Below are 18,552 nucleotides of genomic sequence, written 5' to 3' on the forward strand. Positions count from 1 at the left end.
CAGGAGGATTTGAGTGTAATATTCAAGCTCAAATCCCGATACATTGGGTTTTATTGTAGGTTAAGTCATTATGAGGATTTCACTGTTGATTTAATTAAGGAAGCACGGGTCACGTCTCGGTGCATCTTGGTGTCTAGTGTTTTGATCAGTTTGTGAATTAGGGTCGAGTGTCTAGTTTCATTGTGCATTCGAAGATTAGGTGAATAAACTCTTACCTAAGGTATGTTCCTAAAACCTTGGGAGGTTACACTGCAGAGATTAGGTGGATAGATTCTCACCTAGGGTGTGCTTATAAAGTCTAGGAAGACTATGCTGAGGATTAGGTGGATGAACTCTCACCTAGGGTGTGCTCCTAAAATCTAGGAAGCCTAAACTGAGGCTTAGGTGGATAGATTAGATAGATGGACTCTCACCTAGGATGTGCTCCTAAAATCTAGGAAAATCATGCTGAGGATTAGGTGGATGGACTCTCACTTAGGATGTGCTCCTAAAATCTAGGAAGTCTACAGTGAGAGCTAGGTGTATGGGCTCTCACCTAGGGTGTGCTTCTAAAGTGTAGGAAGTCTAAACCAAGGACTAGGTGGATGGGCTCTCACCTAGGATGTGCTTATAAAGTCTAGGAAGATTATGCTGAGGATTAGGTGGATGAACTCTCACCTAGGGTGTGCTCCTAAAATCTAGGAAGCCTATACTTTAACTTGTGTCTAAAATGATGTTTTACCCCCAATTAAGTGTTTTTCAAGTAATTAAATCAGAAATTCCCCTTTTTTTTTTGACTTGACCATTTAAAAAGAAGTAAAACAAAAGAAAAAAAATTGAGGGCTAGGTGAATTGGATCTCACCTAGGGTGTGCACCTAAAGTTCTAGAAAACCTACACTTTAACTTATGCTTAAGGTGATTTAAGGTTTTCTATATTTTCCAATTAATTAAATCATCAATCCCCATTTTTATGACTTAACCATGTAAAAATAAATAAAATAAAATAAGGCCGAACCACTTTCAAAACTAGCAAAGCCAGAGCGGGGGAAAGCCAAGTGAATCGGCCTAAAAAAAACGTTTAAATTCTTTCAATATTGTAATTAAATAAAACTCTCAATAAGAGTGTTCAAGTATGTTCCAAGACAGTGTTTTAATTGACCCAAAAGGTGTTTAAAGCCTTTTCTAAAACAAGTATTATTGCAAGCTTAAATCAACATGAGATTCATCACATGCTTGACCAAAAATTGTACAACTGAAACCATAATCTAAACTTATCTAATCCTACATGAAAGCAACTACAAGGTCATTTAAAGTTTTAAATTGCCGAAAAACATATAAAAATGAATTTTCAATACTTGCAGGGTCATAAAAACATTACAAATACACATAACTACAACATGTTAGCATCATCAGAAAATCTTCCCTTAATTTAACTGCAACTGCCTAAGTTTCAAAAATATGCATAACAACAATTAGGCAACTCGAAGAAAATACGTCGCGTTAAATATCAAAACTTAAAAGGAGCAGTCAGTATTTCATAACATAGTTCGCCGTTAAACTTTGCCCAACAACAAGAAGGAATCAAATCATTAACTCATTTCCTGAACAAATAAGGAGACGACATAAGCTGAATAAAAAAATAAAATAAAATAAAATAAAAAATATCAGAAATAGAAACACAACAGCATAAATATCAAGATATGGAGCCCAAATTGGACATGAATAAAATTCACAGAAAATATAAGTTTGTGTTTGGGATCTTGCAAGAACTCACAGAGAAGTGAACGGTCAGAGGATTGGGTTGGATAGGTGGAGCTTGCACAACTGACTTCCTGTTCCGATTGTCCAAATGGTTTTCCTGCAGAGCTGTCGGTTGGGAAAGGAAGGGGCTCCGGTTGGACCTCACCGAAGGAAGGAGGAAAAAAAGGAAGTGCGACTGAATCTCGGGTCTCGGGTTCGATCGAGAGGTGAGGGAATTGGAAGCTTCGGTGCAGAAGGGAAGGCGAGAGCTTCGATACAGAGGAGGGAGTCGAAACAGGTAAGTGGGGGTCTTCAGCGAGAGCCTCGATCAAGTCGCAAAGGAGCGGGCGAGCGGAGGAGGAAAAAGGGCGAATCTCGGTCGCGGAAGTGTAGACGAGCCGAGCAGCTGAGAATCGAGAGGTCGTGAGCGAGAGAGGTGCTTCGATCGCGAGCGGGAGAGCGGCTTCTTCGGTCGAGCAGAGGAGCAAGAGCTTCAGCTAGAGCTGCCGCAGAGGAGTGGGCGAGCGACTTCGATTCGCAGAGCGGGTGAGGCGAGCGAGGCGAGCGAGGCGAATCAAGCAGCGGATGCGAGGAAGAAGGCGAGCCGGGAGCTTCGAACAACTTCGTGCAAAGGAGAGGCGAGTGAGGTTTCTGTCGAGCTGGGGGAGTCTTCAATCGAGTGCAAGCAGGGAGGCGAGGGTCTCTGTCGACCGATATCGAGCAGAAGCAGGAGCAGGCGTTCGGGAATGGCAGAGGAAGACCGCGAAGGAAGAAGCGATTCCTTCCTTTTAGAATTGGAGCCGGGAATAGCCGTTACCGTGGAAGCAATTGGCGGGGAAATTAATAATTTCCAAATGCAGGGGAGGATTAAATGGGAGGTTATTATTACCTGAATTAATTTTAATTAAGATAAAAATTTAAATAATTCATTTGAATTTTAAAATTTAAATTTCAAATTCAGGTAAGCTGGTGCCTAGCCCGTGTTTAGCCCGAGTCCATCCTGAATCAAACCCGAGTCAAACCTGGGCTGAGCCCGGGCTCGCGCACCGCCAAAAATGTGCATTGATTTTCGTGCTAGTCGCTCATGTGTATAACCCTAGCAATATGGGTGTCCTTTCTGGCTAAAGTTGACGTTCCGGACGCTTCGACGCGGTCCGTTTCGTCATCCGGGGTCGTCCGGACAAGTTCGCCGACGGGCGAGTCGATTTAAGCCAAAATCGTGTGTGATGCAGTGAATGCGTGAAATGCGGCGTTCGCGAGTAATCGAGTCACAAAGGGTTCACCTAATTTTGTTGATCTTATAGGAACTCAATTTCGGGCCCTCTACATGTTGGTCCTTAGCCCTTGCAACTAAAAGTTTAGTGTTTGGAGGAACCACTCATGCGAGTTCTTCACAAAAATGAGTCAAGAAAATGAGTCAAGAAGTGGCTAAAAATGAGTCAAGAAGTGGCTTGAAGTTCTACGGGAAGTGGGCTCCATTACTAGTCCGCTAGGATGGTCAACCAGGAACTCCTAAGGCTAGATTATGGGTTCTGGGAGTAGGAGACTAAGACCTCACAAAAATGAGATCAACAAGTGGTTGTGGGGAGCAGACGTGTGAGAAGAAGGGAATAATGGAGAAGATTAAGGAGAAGTTGCCTCAGAGTTACAGCCACAGAGGTGAGGGAAAATATTTACTTTTGACTATGAAGTATGCTTTCTGTTTTTCCAAACTTATTTTTTATTTTTTCTTTGTAAAAACAAAAAAAATCATTAAAACAAAACAAAAACAAACTTTAAAAAAATAAAAAAACAAAAAATAGAAAGTGATCCCACCAGGCTACTAAATAAATTACATATGCTTCATTAAATATAATTATACATGTTTTCTTTCCTTTATTCAAGGAAAAATAAGGTTAGAATTCATGTCAATTAATAGGAAATAATAATAGCAGTGAATAAATTTTTTTAGATGGCATTGGCTATTTATATGGCAGTACAAGTACAACATAAGTTTATTCCACCCTCTTCAATCCCTGTTTTTATAAACGAGTGATCAATCCTTACAATTTGAACCGGATTGTCATGAAATTCTAATTCAACACTACTAGCCGCCGCTATTTTTTCCTCCTCCAAGTGAGAAGATTTCACCATAACTTTGTACAAAAACCTGAAGTAGATTTGTTGCCCTCACCTCACATCCAAATCCAATCTGGATCGATGTATATCCAATCTGGATCGATGTATCCCTTCATGTTGCTATGTTTTTTATGTTTTTTAAAACATTGAGCTTCTTCCTGGACTTCCTTAAGTATTTGAATATATGATTTACAAAAGGAAGTTCGTTTGAGTGAGGAATGCATTTAAAGATTTACTGTATATATACTCTTTGCTCATCACCTTTGCGTTTGTGCTTCCAATCTTTTTCAAGTGTAGCAACCATAGGTTTGCATCCTACTCTTTCAGTCCCTTTGAACAAGTAGCCAATGCCATCTATTGAGTATTCCCAAGTATTTCACCTCAATTCTTCAACTCGTCTTTAGTTTATTAACTGCATAGATATCATCATCTGTAATCAGCATATCATCAACATATGCAATCAGAATAAATTTCTTCCCTTGTTCTCTAAACTTCATGAAAAACATGTGATTAACTTTTCCTTTTCTGTATCCAGGCTTTAATTGTTGTCCTCACCTCATATCCAATCTGGCTCGATGAATCCCTTCATGTTGCTATGTTTTTTATGTTTTTTAAAACATTGAGCTTCTTCCTGGACTTCCTTAAGTATTTGAATATATGATTTACAAAAGGAAGTTCGTTTGAGTGAGGAATGCATTTAAAGATTTACTGTATATATACTCTTTGCTCATCACCTTTGCGTTTGTGCTTCCAATCTTTTTCAAGTGTAGCAACCATAGGTTTGCATCCTACTCTTTCAGTCCCTTTGAACAAGTAGCCAATGCCATCTATTGAGTATTCCCAAGTATTTCACCTCAATTCTTCAACTCGTCTTTAATTTATTAACTACATAGATATCATCATCTGTAATCAGCATATCATCAACATATGCAATCAGAATAAATTTCTTCCCTTGTTCTCTAAACTTCATGAAAAACATGTGATTAACTTTTCCTTTTCTGTATCCAGGCTTTATTTGTTGTCCTCAGCTCATATCCAATCTGGATCGATGTATCCCTTCATGTTGCTATGTTTTTTATGTTTTTTAAAACATTGAGCTTCTTCCTGGACTTCCTTAAGTATTTGAATATATGATTTACAAAAGGAAGTTCGTTTGAGTGAGGAATGCATTTAAAGATTTACTGTATATATACTCTTTGCTCATCACCTTTGCGTTTGTGCTTCCAATCTTTTTCAAGTGTAGCAACCATAGGTTTGCATCCTACTCTTTCAGTCCCTTTGAACAAATAGCCAATGCCATCTATTGAGTTTTCCCAAGTCTTTCACCTCAATTCTTCAATTCGTCTTTAATTTATTAACTGCGTAGATATCATCATCCGTAATCAGCATATCATCTACATATGCAATCAGAATAAATTTCTTCCCTTGTTCTCTAAACTTCATGAAAAACATGTGATTAACTTTTCCTTTTCTGTATCCAGGCTTTATTTGTTGTCCTCAGCTCATATCCAATCTGGATCGATGTATCCCTTCATGTTGCTATGTTTTTTATGTTTTTTAAAACATTGAGCTTCTTCCTGGACTTCCTTAAGTATTTGAATATATGATTTACAAAAGGAAGTTCGTTTGAGTGAGGAATGCATTTAAAGATTTACTGTATATATACTCTTTGCTCATCACCTTTGCGTCTGTGCTTCCAATCTTTTTCAAATGTAGCAACCATAGGTTTGCATCCTACTCTTTCAGTCCCTTTGAACAAATAGCCAATGTCATCTATTGAGTTTTCCCAAGTCTTTCACCTCAATTCTTCAACTCGTCTTTAATTTATTAACTACATAGATATCATCATCTGTAATCAGCATATCATCAACATATGCAATCAGAATAAATTTCTTCCCTTGTTCTCTAAACTTCATGAAAAACATGTGATTAACTTTTCCTTTTCTGTATCCAGGCTTTATTAGGGTGAAGCTAAATCTAGTGAATAAACTTAGTTAGGGTTAAACAAAATATTGGTCAAGCTTCTTAGTAAAGCCTAAAGTGAAAAGATAAAAGTGACACTTAAATTAATAAGCTAAAGTTTATTCAAGATTAAGGGGATTTAAGTGACGTGGGATCATTTCCAAATACTGCATCCCGCGGTATTGTGATCACCAGACCCCACTATTGCGGGATTTCGCACGTCAGGGAGTCGATCCCACGCATACTGGAAGGCAAACAGTGATATGATCCCATCTCGGTATAAGTGATCCCCTCCATTCCGCAAGCTTGATCGGGCTGGATTTTTGCTATTTTCCCGATCGATGTGAATTCTCCCACCTGGTGTAGCCACCAATCCCTTGTGGGCTCATTTTTTATGTTTCTTTATTTATATTTAGGGCATTTGAGATGACTATTTATATGTTTGTTTTTTTTATATTAAAGAAACATTTTTTGTTTTGTGTGTTTTAGATATTGTATCTATGATTTTTATGTTAATAGAGTGTTGTATTATTTTCTTTTGCAAGTGATGTGATTGTATCTTGCTCAAGAACATATAATGGAATTTTCTCGCCGCCCATATCTTGGCGTGTCCTCATTTGAGTCGTTTTCAAGTGAGACAGCCGTCAAATACATGAAATATGTTGTCTCACAGCTGATTTCAGCTACTATCATCATTCAAACATCGTCAATACTTCATATTTCCACTTATTTGTTATCCCATAACCAATTCACCACCAAAATTACTTCCTAAATACCATATGGGAACCCTAGAACGTTATCATCTTATAGCAGCGCCCGACAAATCCTAAATTTTGAGGGATTTGCCTTTATAGCCACAATCCAAAATTCAAAAAAAAAAAAAAAAAATCACTATACCTAAATCATTCCTACAACAATTCTAGTTCCAATCCAAAATTTTCAAAATTTAACATTACTTCCTCCGCTAAAAATTTGTCCCGACACCTACCCTCAAAACCTTCAACTTCCACTAATTTTTTATCTACAACTACACCCATCGAATTCTTAAACGAGAGAAAATGACACAATGGCGCTAGGAGAAATCTGCAAAAAGTACCCAGTAGCTTACTATGGAGGATATGCAGCGAAAAATCCTCCAAATGCAACAGAAACTTGTCGCATTTGAGAAATACAATTTGGTGAGGTCACATGTAACGACAACGGTGACTTGTCATATAGAGATTAAGAAGTGAATCCCTTCCATTAGGAAATTTTCAATGACGATACATGTTGATGTGGCATTGAATATTATAGTAGAAGCCAGATAATAGAGTGAATATTGATTTGCCAAGTGTCAACTGTCGCATAGATCCAAACAAATTTATCGAGTGGCTCCATACAGTGGAACAAGTTTTTGAGTATAAGGAAATTCCACCTGACATAAAGGTCAAGCTAGCCGCTGCTAAGCTAAGGAATAATATTTCTTTATGATGGAAGGACCTAAAGCATCTTCGACAATGAGAATAAAAGAATAAAATTACTACATGGTTCAGGATGAAAAGAGAAATGTAGCGCAATTATCTACCAACACAATATGACAAGACATGCTTTTGAGATTTTATCACTTACAGTAGTAAGATCTATCGGTAGAGGAGTATTCCGCTCAGATTGAGCAACTTATATCAAAGTGTGGGCTAGTAAAACCTGGGGAGAATACACTAGCTCAATATCTAGGAGGATTGAAACTGTCCATTGGCAATGTTGTACAATTACAACCATATCGAACATTATCGGATGTTCAAACCCTAACTTTAAAGGTGAATAAATAACATCACCAGGTGATCGCCACACCTTAAAGACAAAGTTCAACCTCACAATTAAGCAGCAAGAGTGCACACAGTGGAGCATTCAAGCCAAACTTTGCAAGAGGAGAAACCAATCCAGATTGAAAAAAATGTGGAGCCCACCAGAACACACAAATCTGTCTCAGCCAGAAAGTACTTCAAGTGCTACAGTTTTAGGCACAATGTATCAGATTGCCCAAATAAGATAATGATCTATTTCATGGACCAGTGAGCACATGAAGAAATGGACTATGATACAGGAGAGGATGAAGGCTTTAGACAGAAGTCTCAACTTTCAATTGACGAAAAAGCGACACTAGTGATTCAATTTGAAACTATAAGAAAGACTCCAACTGGATTAACATTAGTTGTTATATGAGGTAGTGAGCATGAGGAGTAGATAATAGAAACGAGACGGCCCTTATTGACAGAATCATAGGATATCCTGACCGGCAGCTTATCTCTTGGGTGGTTTTCACTGAGAGTGGTCTTGTATGTCATAGATTTCATTCCAAAGTTTGTTCTCCCAGACAGATTTGTTTATTGGATGCGTTTAGCTGAGTACAAGAAGTGTGGGAAGCAAATTACATATTTTTCATGGCTTAGTTCGTGTTGATACCCATTTGTGTGCAATTTTAGTTCTGATAGTGCAAAAAATGGTGGCTACTTATTCTATCAAGACAATCTTTAGAATAACATATGTTTTAGAGTTACATGGAATGGTCGTACGCATAAATTTTGCAGTTGGATTGTCTCGAAGACTTTAAAGCGATGAATTTATTATAATGGTCATAGATCGATTCCAAAAGCCTCCAGAGAAGAAGGCAAAGCCTCTCCAAGCCGAGAATAATTTTCTAATAATGTGTCCCGCGGTATTAAGATCATAAGAACCCGTGATTGCGAGATTTCGCATGTCACGGAGTCGATCACGCAAATGTGGGAAGGTGAACAGGAATTAGATCCAATCCTGGTATAAGGGATCCACGCCATCCCACAAGCTTGATCGAGTGGAATTCCCACTATTTTCCCGATCAGCATGAATTCTCCCACCTGAGCGGAACCTCCTCGCCACCCGAACGTCGCCGATTTGGAGTTTTATCCGCTATTTGCAGATGGGACACCTGACGACGACATCAAACCTGCTGTCCAACAACAATTCTATCCCTGTAATTTGTCCAAATACCATCAAACTCGCATATTGCCTTTATCTTGTCATTCCACAACCACATCTCCGCTAAATCCCATTTCAAAATACCTTCTACAAGTCCTACAACAATATCATTAAGCTTCCATTAAGCCCAAAACCAAGCAATGAAAACAATTTTTAACATAGTTAAAAGGTGGACAAATGTCCTAATGTATAGGATTTAGAAAGAAAAAAAACAATATGCAAACATAATACATGAACTTGCCACTTTAAACAATTAAAAAACAGAAATAACATAAATTACTGAAAATTAATTAGAAGGAACAAAAAGAACCTATCACCATCACCATCAACTCCGTCTTACAATGACCAAAGAGACTTCTCTTCGATCATTCATGTTTAAGTCTATATGGTAAATTAACTATGGTTTATGCAAGTTCTACAAAGCGCCATGTTAACTTAGATCCACCCTTTCCATTCATATTATTTTCACGGACATTCTATTGATCCTTCTTATTGGCACGTGTTCTCTAAAATACATATATGAACCATTACAGTCCATATTCAACTATTTTATCTTTCAATATTATTAAAATAATAATTTCTAACTCTATCCTGTCAAGTTTTATTTCAATTTCAACTTACATTACTAATTTTCTAGTTATTTTAATTGACTATTTTGCTACATAACATACACATTCATTGAGCATGGTCAATCTAAAAAAATTTAATGAGATTTATCTTAATTCTTAATGATATTCTCTTATTTCATGGTAATTAAAACGCTTCTTGGTTTCAACAATTCAGCTTCAACTGGAAAGTTATTCCCTCATACCAAACCACTTTCTTTTGCATAATAGATCCTAAGTGTGTTAGAATCAATCTTGCAAGAATCATAGTTGATCTTCTAATATTATTAAGTGATAATTATCAAACTCACATTCATTTAAGTTGTGCATATTTTGTAATCACCCTTTATTCTATTAATTTCAAATATTTTATCTTTATAAAAATAGTTCAATCCCTTTTTTGCTTGCTTCAACAAGTGTTACTTCCATCAAAATACCAAATTTTCTCACCTTAAATATTTTTTATATATCTTTATATAAATAATAACACGAAATACTTAATGCTAGCACCTGATGTTCTAGTATTGATTAGTTACTCCATAATCATTAATAATACTATCCATTACTCATGCTTCAGCATATATTTTGTCCTTAAGGCCCACCAACCTAATTCTCACAGTACTCGATGATAAGCCTTTACAAGATGAACAAACGCCATATGATATCACAACGCCCAAAGTACAAAAAAGTGTGTTCCAGAACCCTCCATGTCTCCTTTATTCTCAAATATTATGACATCAACTTTGCTAATAAACGTTGATACCAAAGATACCATTTATACAACCATGGATCATCCTCCTCGAAAATGTATTAATTTTGATTTTAAAAAATGGAAAGCTTGAGTAAACGGATACAATGAATTCTCTGCAAAATTAATCCTGAACAACTAAATTAAATTTTCTCATAAAGAGAATTGCTACAACCTCACTAAATTGTTCATGTTTTTTTAAGCCTGTTAGCATGAAGGATTGAGTCTTAACCTCAAATAATTGACTGGTTGCAGAAACTAGCCAAACACAATTTAGTTAAAGTTGGCCGGCGGTCAAGCTATCTTCAAAGCAAAAATTAGTAGTAGGTTCACCTAATTGTTCGACGGAGGAGCAGAACTACCATTATATTTTAGGGTAGGTTAATTTTTTCAGATATTGAACAAAAAAATATATCCAGGGGCAAAATTATTAAATTACCTGAAAAATATATGAAAAAAAGTACTACATTTTATTACTTATCTAGAAAATTCTCAAATTTTAGAGTGAACAATTGTTGATCCTGGACATAAGCTGGTTCTACACTAGATAAATTCTCAAATTTTAGAGTGAACAATTGTTGATCCTGGACATAAGCTGGTTCTGCACTTGTGTTTAACGCGTTGGTAAACATTACTGACAGTAACTACTTCAACATCATCTAATAAATAAATCAGTGATACACCGTTATTGCAAATTTACTAGGTATCAGTAAGTGAGACTTCTAAAATGAATAGCACATTTAACATGCAAATTCCAATAATGGTGTCCCTAGCACATATCAAGAAAAATTTATGTTAATCAGACACAACTTTAAGCCAATTTGACCCATCAAAGCTACTTTTAAACAATTTTCACATCATATCATCACAGTTGGTGTATATTCTGACAAATGGATAAAAGTAAACCCTTCATTTGCCTCAACAAAGAAGAGTCTTGAATCTGAAAGGATATATTTTACATATATGCAATTTCATGCAAAAAAAATAGTTGATAAAAAACCTTACTTGAATGGATTATAGAATATTTTGGATTGTCCTCCAAAGAATATAATAGGAATAGAAAATGGAGCTGATAAAAATTGTTGAAACTTCTCATTTGATGCTCCCTTTTCTCTTTTCACCATCCAGTAAACGGCTCTTCGCTGATATGGCCTAAGGCAAGGAAGCAGATAAGGAAGATCATTTTCCATCCCTGCCTCCTCTCTGCAATCAGCAAAAATAAACAATGCTTAAAAAAAGTCTACAAAATTTTCAAATATTGCGACAAAAAAAAACAATAAAGTAGCAATAATGTCTTTTCAACTATGACAAGTCCACAAAAATCTCATCTATAACCCCATAAACCAAAATGATTCATAAAAACAAAAACTTGGATGAATTAATAGCTCAATTTACATGAACCACCTTAGTCTTGAAAACAAGAACCAGTTTTCCAGTATACATAGTCAAATTTCTTTCATGTAATATATGACGATCTATCAATTAGGCAGAATAGTGTAACACCACGTTGTCTAAATTAGACATCTACCAACCAAGCTGCATAGAATGTGAAATATAAAGAACTACAAAATACCTATTAATGGATAGATGGTAATGCACAAATACTAGGTGGAAAATTTACATACATACCATTCAATTCTTATGTATATCTAAAACCTAAACTTCAATTTTTACATATATGTCACCTTACCTATGCATGAAAAGGTGTATTTCACTTTTTAAAGATAAAATAATGGTATTTTTTATATGAAAAGAAAGATTTGGGTGTTGTAAATGTAGAAAAAACAAACTTTAGGTGTTAATATGTAAATAAATAAGAAATGGGTGGTGTAGTTATTGTTGCTTACTTAGAAGGTTTAATGGCTTCATAAAAAACAGCAGCATCAAACTCCGAACAATTCCTTAAACCAGAGCTTTTAGATTCACAGAATGTATAATCATTTCTCACTTCAGATTTATCTATTCCATATATGACTTCAGAAGTCGTAACTTCGGGGTGCAACCAAGACATAACGCTCATCATACTTCTTCTCCAAGGATGTCTCGTAATTTCCAAAGGATTCCCACAAGCATCAAAAGCACTTTTTAGAATTTCTACTCTGATCCTAACAGATAAATTATTGTGAAGTTCCATTGCCTCTGTCACGAGCTTCAATCCAAAAAATCTAAGGGACACAAGGTGAACAAGACCAGAAACACACTCATCTGGACCATCAAATCGTCCGGAGAACAGAACAATGGTTTCTCTGCAACCATTTGAGTTGGTTTTTCCCAACAAAACATATTGTAATAAGATATTATCAGCAGATAGCAGAGGAAAATTACCTAGTCTGAAAGAACCATCTTCTAAACCAAATAAACTGAATCGAAGGCGAAAATTATCTTCAACGCTAGTATCTTCTACCAGTAAATTATTCCTCATTTCATCAAAAAAGGTCACATTGTCAAGTGATACCTCTGCAACTTCAAAATCCTCGTCAAATGAAGAAGAAGATGGCTCAATATCAATGAATAATGGTTTATTGGAATTAACATTCTCTCCTCCCGTCGTAGACAGACCATCAGCAGCTAAATTCTGTCCAGCAGGACTATTACTGTGAGGGTCCTCAATTTCTGATACAATGGAACCCGAACGAATCGGCCGATTTTTCTTTCTACCCATTGCATCTAGAAAGAAACCACAACTTCAAACATTCAGCTTGAAAGCCTCCAATTCAGCAGAACAAAATCTGAGCGAACACATAATCCCTCAAAGAATTCAGACAAGGTTTCAACTATACCAAATTCAGAACAGATAGAATCATTAAAAAAAAAAAAAAAAAAAAAAAAAAAAAAAAACTCACTGTTCATGGGAAAATCAAAGAATTCGCAAGAAACGATTAAACGAATTTAGCGAAAAATGTAAAACCCTTTATACCTGGCTTTACGCTAGTGCATAAACCCTAGCTTTGCCCTAGGAAAAATCGCTCCTTTCACTGGACGGCAACTCAAAATTCGACGAGTAAAGTAAATTAAAAAAAAAATTAAAGAATATTGCATTCGCAGACGCAATTCAGTGAGTGTCATTTTATAGATTTAAGCTCTAATTATAAATTAGTCCAATATGAATGCATTTTTATTAGATCAAGTTCTGCTATTTTTTATATTAAATAAAAAAATTATTTTGTCCAATCATGAATTGTCCTTTGTGAAAATATGTATCAAGAGTTAGAGCTCGAAGGAGGATAGGAGAGAGAGTAAAATAATTGAGAAAGACCCCAAAGAGAAATTGGGAAAGGTTCATTTATTCATTTTTTGATCTCATATTTATATAAGTGTATTTGTATAATTACACGAAATAGAGAAGGGCTATGGAAATCGTACTTAATGCAATTTAATCATGAGGATTTGTTGTCAAATATATATTACAATTTGAATTCTAGTGTGTCGGTAACCAGCTGGTCGACTCGTTTGAATTTGGTCGTTCGAGGCGACCAATTGAGTGGTGATCATGCATGCCGAAGTAAAAGGTCGGTCGGTGAATATATTGTGGTCGAGGGTGCCCTTGTGAAAAATTTAGGCAATGCGGGGTTGTAGGCTTGGTCCGTCGAATGAATACCTCATCATAATATATTGGATGGCTCTAACTGACTTATGAGTCATTGAATGACATACTTGGATCATGTTCTTGCAGCCCGATGAATTGACTATCCGACCATTGTCCTGAGCCTCTCAGTTGCTTTGAGATTTGTGTCGACGATTTCGGTGCATGCATATCAGTTTCCCGAGTTTTCTTACTCCTTGACAGTGATAACTACGATAAGGACAGAGAAAATATTAATAACCAGTGACACTAAAATCAATAAATTTAATTTGGTAACTAACTTCTCTTTTGGATTTTATGCTTAACCCACTCTATAAATATAGTTCTGGCCTTGGCATGGTGTCAATTGTCATCATTTTCTCCTAGACAATTGAGCTGCACCATGGCCAATAGTTCAGGTCGGATCACTGTGGACCCTAAAATTCTAGCAAAAGAGGGCTATTGGGTCTCAATTTTTTGCAAGGAAGAAAAATAATAAGGAAAAGCGGTCGAGATATGAACCTCTGTCGACGGATCAAGTCAAAGTGTGCCTCAAAGTATTATGAACACTTCTAACTTATAGTATCTTCATCTAGTTTTATCCAGTGAATCTTCTCCTCCTTTGATCAACCGTCTCCTCTCTAAGTTTTCCTTCTTTATTTAAGTTAATTATTTTAATTTAAGTTTAAGTTTAAGTGTTTAAGATTAGGAGTAGGTCATGTTAACTCAATAGTCTTGGAAGTTAAGTATTTTAAGTTAAGTTTACGTTTAAGTGTTTAAGATTAAGAGTATGTAAGGTTAACTCAATAGTCTTGGATTAGTTTTGGGTTTGGGTCGACCCGGATTAGTCTTAGGTTTGGGTTTGACTCCGGGTCGACCCAAACCCGACCTAATCCAAATCCTTAAAATGGTTTAGCCCAAACCTAACCTAGGTCCAACCCAACTAAGATTTGACCCAACCTAGACCCGACCTAGCTCAGGTTTAGCCTCACCAAATCCAAACCTAACCCAGGTTCGACCTAACCTAGACTCGACTTGCTCAGTTCTAACCCATCTTAACCCAAACCTAACCCAAGTTTGACCCAACCCGGATCTAAACCCAAACCAGCTCAGGTCAAGCCCAACCTAACCTAAACCCTAAACCTAATTTGAGTCTGACCCAACCCATACCTGTCCAAACCTAACATGAACCCTAAACCTAACCCATGTCTGACCCAACCCGGAACTAACCCAACCTACCTAACCCCTAAACCGAACCAAACATAAGCCAACTCAGTTTAACCCGAACCAAACCTAAGCCAACCCAGGTTAACCCAGCTTAACCCGTGTCAACCCAAATCAAACTCTAACCTACCCGGGTCAACTCAAGTCAACCTACGTCAGCCGAAATCAAACCCTAACCTATCTAGATCAACCCAAATCAAACCCTAATCTACATGGGTTAACCTAATTCAACCTGAATTAATCTAAATTAAACCTTAACCTACTCGGGTCAATCCAAGCCTAGGACAATTTAAGTACTTCACTAAGATTAAGGAATATGACATACAAAATATCTAAACCTACCCCTTGAGACTAAAGGAAATATCTTAGAAGGATGTGACCCATCGTTATTGCTGAATGTATTTCAAAACTCCTCGAGACTATAAATCTTTGAGCTGCGGCATTTAAGAAGGATTCCTAGTTATGAGGCTGGTTATAGTTGACAAATGCTAATTTTTTCGAGACGATGGAAAGCCATGATCATCTTGTACGTGTAAATCATTCCAAGTAACTTGGATAGTCTACCTGTTATGCTTCTTTATAGATCTAGAAATCTTTCCTACCTTTCTCTGTAGTATATGAGTTATGATCAACTCATGTAAATCATTTTAAATGTCACTGATTCATCTTTTTAAACCATATCGAACCCATTAAAGCATAATTTCAATCTTTTCAAGCTCTAAATATCCTTGATCCTTCCTTTAAACCCTATTGAGTCAATTCAAACAATATCAACTTAATCATTTTAAACCCTTTAAGATACCACTCTTTGAATATCAAACTTTTTTTTATCAGATAATCAAGTTCTTCTACCGTTTTGATCAGCTCAAATCCTTTATCCTTTCATAATTCGACTTATTACACTAATTAAGGATGTAATTAACTACGAGGGCTTGCCCTTGTAGGAAACAAGCTCATAAAATTAGATTAAATCTTATCTTACATCAGTAAAGTAAAGGAAAACCTCTAGTCCCGTAGACCGAAAGAAAGCTTCTGGGTTCCTCTGGTCCCGTAAACTGAAAGAAAGCTTCTGGGTGGTTAAACCCATTTCAAAGGTAATGTTATATTTCTTTTAGAGGACATATTATTCTTCAGAATGTCGTGTCAATCATTTAGATAGAATGTCTTCCAAAAGGAATTATAGTGTTGACGAAAAAAAAATTTTCCCGTCATACATGAAGGTGGGAAATGCAAGTGCATACCACATCTGACGTGGTGCAAAGTGACATAGGGCTGCCACGAAGCGAATGTGTGGTAATGTGCCATGGGAGGCACAAGCTCCTGTCGTGAATAAATTAGGGCTCAACTTATGAGTACACGAGAGAGTGCAAGTGTGGATGTGTTAATGCAAACAATGTGAAAAGCACGTGACTGATGTGACATACTAAATGCAAATGATCGACAGATCGATTGGACCAGAGGTGGTTGATCAGACATGTGTCTGAGATCGATCAACGGAGGATTAATCAGTTGGCATGATCGGGCTGATCACTGTGAATCGATCAAAAGTTTTGAGGATAGTCAATCAGGATGGAGTGTGAAACCAATCGACAAAGGGTGGTCAGTTGATGCAATGGGGTTAGTGGAGACGCTGATTGATCATGTCGACCAAAGATAGTTGAACAAGCCAAAATGTGTGGTCGATCAATGACGGACGATCGGTCCATACATAGTGGAGCCAAGTGATAAAGTCGAACGAAGATGGTCAATAGGGCTAGAGTGAGCGATCGATCGATGAAATATGGTCAATCAGTATAATCGGGTCGGCGACGACCGATCAATCGAGTTGATCAAAGATGGTTGGTCGAGCTTGTGTGGGCGGTCGATCGACGAAGCATGTAGAAACATATGATTTTTTATGCATATTTGAAATTCATGCCATGCACACCATGAAGATGCAAACATGTGTGAGATGAAACACGATTAGATTCGACGATGAATCATGCTTGTCCTAGCAAACTCACGGGAAACCAAGGGTGAAACGATGGAGAGGCATATCAATGCCATATTACTTGAGGAAACATGACGCCTACCTCCATTTGCATGATGCTGGATGGGGAATCCGTCGCAAGGGGAATTATTCATGACCTAAACATGATGCGAGAAAAGACAACAATTGAGGGAATGCTTTCATATTTCCGATCGATGAATTTCAAATGTCCATCTGGATGAAATCGTCGAGGAAAACAACGGTATTAGTAGAAACCCGACTTTCAGATTTTGAGCTAGAATGAAAATGGGGTAGGTTTTGCTCTGGATTCACGAAAGGGAAAGCAGAGCACCTAATCCTATGTGGCTTCCTCTAGGAACACAAAAATCCTAACCCAATTCCTCTAACATACAAACCTATGGGGCTTTAGAAATGAAAATCACATGAGATTAAAAAATTTCACCTACGCAATGATTGATCGAATTGTTTCTCTCGTATGAAGAAGCTTTCCTTGTCAGAGAGAATGACAAGCCCACCAGATTTCTTCTTCAAAGTAACAAGGAAGCTCTCCTCACCAAAGAAGATGATGTTATTGTAGGATTTCTCCTTCTCTAATGCTTGGATGAAGCTTTCATAATTAGCTCGCCATAAATCATCGAAGACGAGGAAGTCGATCGAAGAAGTGGAAGAAAAGTTGATGAAAATGGGAGAAATGGGCTTTCCTTATCTTCTCCATGATGAATAACTTGAAAATCATCAAGAAGATCTTCCTGGAAACTCTTAAATCTCCCCCTTGCTCCAAAGCTCCTCTCCAACAACAATGATAGTTGATCTCTACATGCGAAGCCCCTTCCCTTGGTTAAACCTGCCCTATGAAGATGCTCAATGGTTCTAAGTCGTTTTCCCCCATTTGACATGGATTGAAAATGGTTCATATGCCATTTAGGGAGAAAAACCACGCAAAAAGAGGGTGGTTCACTAGTCGTGGTAGGCTCGCCGATGGGAATCCAAGGTCAAGAGGTTAAAAATCGCAGCAAAGATTTTGTCGGCGTGGACACACCACATTCAAGCATGGTCACACCGTTATAATATTTGCTAGAATGAAAGCCTGGTGTGGCTACGCCCAAGGCCCAACGTAATTATGTTAAGCGCTCTATCTGGTCGAAGTGGTAACGCCGCCTGAGCGACTTGAGCGCCTCTTTGGATCTGAGCGCGGCTACAATCGAGACTCGACGTAATTATGACAAACTCTCTGTTTTGCCAGCATGGTCACACCACTTTCAGGCATGGACATGTCAATCGTAGGTCATTTAGGCTATTTGGGGAGGTTTTGGTGTGGCAATGACCAGTTTAGGCATGGTCACACTACTGTTCTGGCATGACCACACCTTAATTAGACACGATCACACCATACCCTAGAAACACTTGACTTATGGAAAAGTTTTCGAAGGAGTTCCATGACTTGTGGGAACTTCAAAAGGACCGGATATGAGCAATACATAATCATCGGGCCTCTGGGGAAGTTGTAGATGCGTTTAAAGTGCTTGTTATAGAGTAAAATAGTTCTGATTGTGAAATTCATCTGTCCGGACCTTGAGCTTAAGGTACAAACATGTAGGAAGTGAGATCGTCAACGATCTATGTCACGAG

At 37.4% G+C, this 18,552-nt stretch overlaps 1 protein-coding gene across 1 annotated transcript in view; it reads right to left on the minus strand.

Annotated features, from left to right (window-relative positions):
• The window catches only part of LOC110031258 (E3 ubiquitin-protein ligase SHPRH), a 59,191-nt gene extending 46,018 nt beyond the window's left edge, over nucleotides 1–13,173 (minus strand). Inside the window, 3 exon segments of the mRNA XM_020734373.1 lie at nucleotides 11,153–11,350; nucleotides 11,995–12,814; nucleotides 13,065–13,173. Coding sequence (XP_020590032.1) covers nucleotides 11,153–11,350; nucleotides 11,995–12,809 — 1,013 coding nt within the window. The 5' untranslated portion in view covers nucleotides 12,810–12,814; nucleotides 13,065–13,173.
• Between the last annotated feature and the right edge of the window lie 5,379 nt (nucleotides 13,174–18,552).

The sequence above is a fragment of the Phalaenopsis equestris genome, unplaced genomic scaffold, assembly GCF_001263595.1.
Source record: "Phalaenopsis equestris unplaced genomic scaffold, ASM126359v1 Scaffold000800, whole genome shotgun sequence".
Lineage (NCBI taxonomy): Eukaryota > Viridiplantae > Streptophyta > Magnoliopsida > Asparagales > Orchidaceae > Phalaenopsis > Phalaenopsis equestris.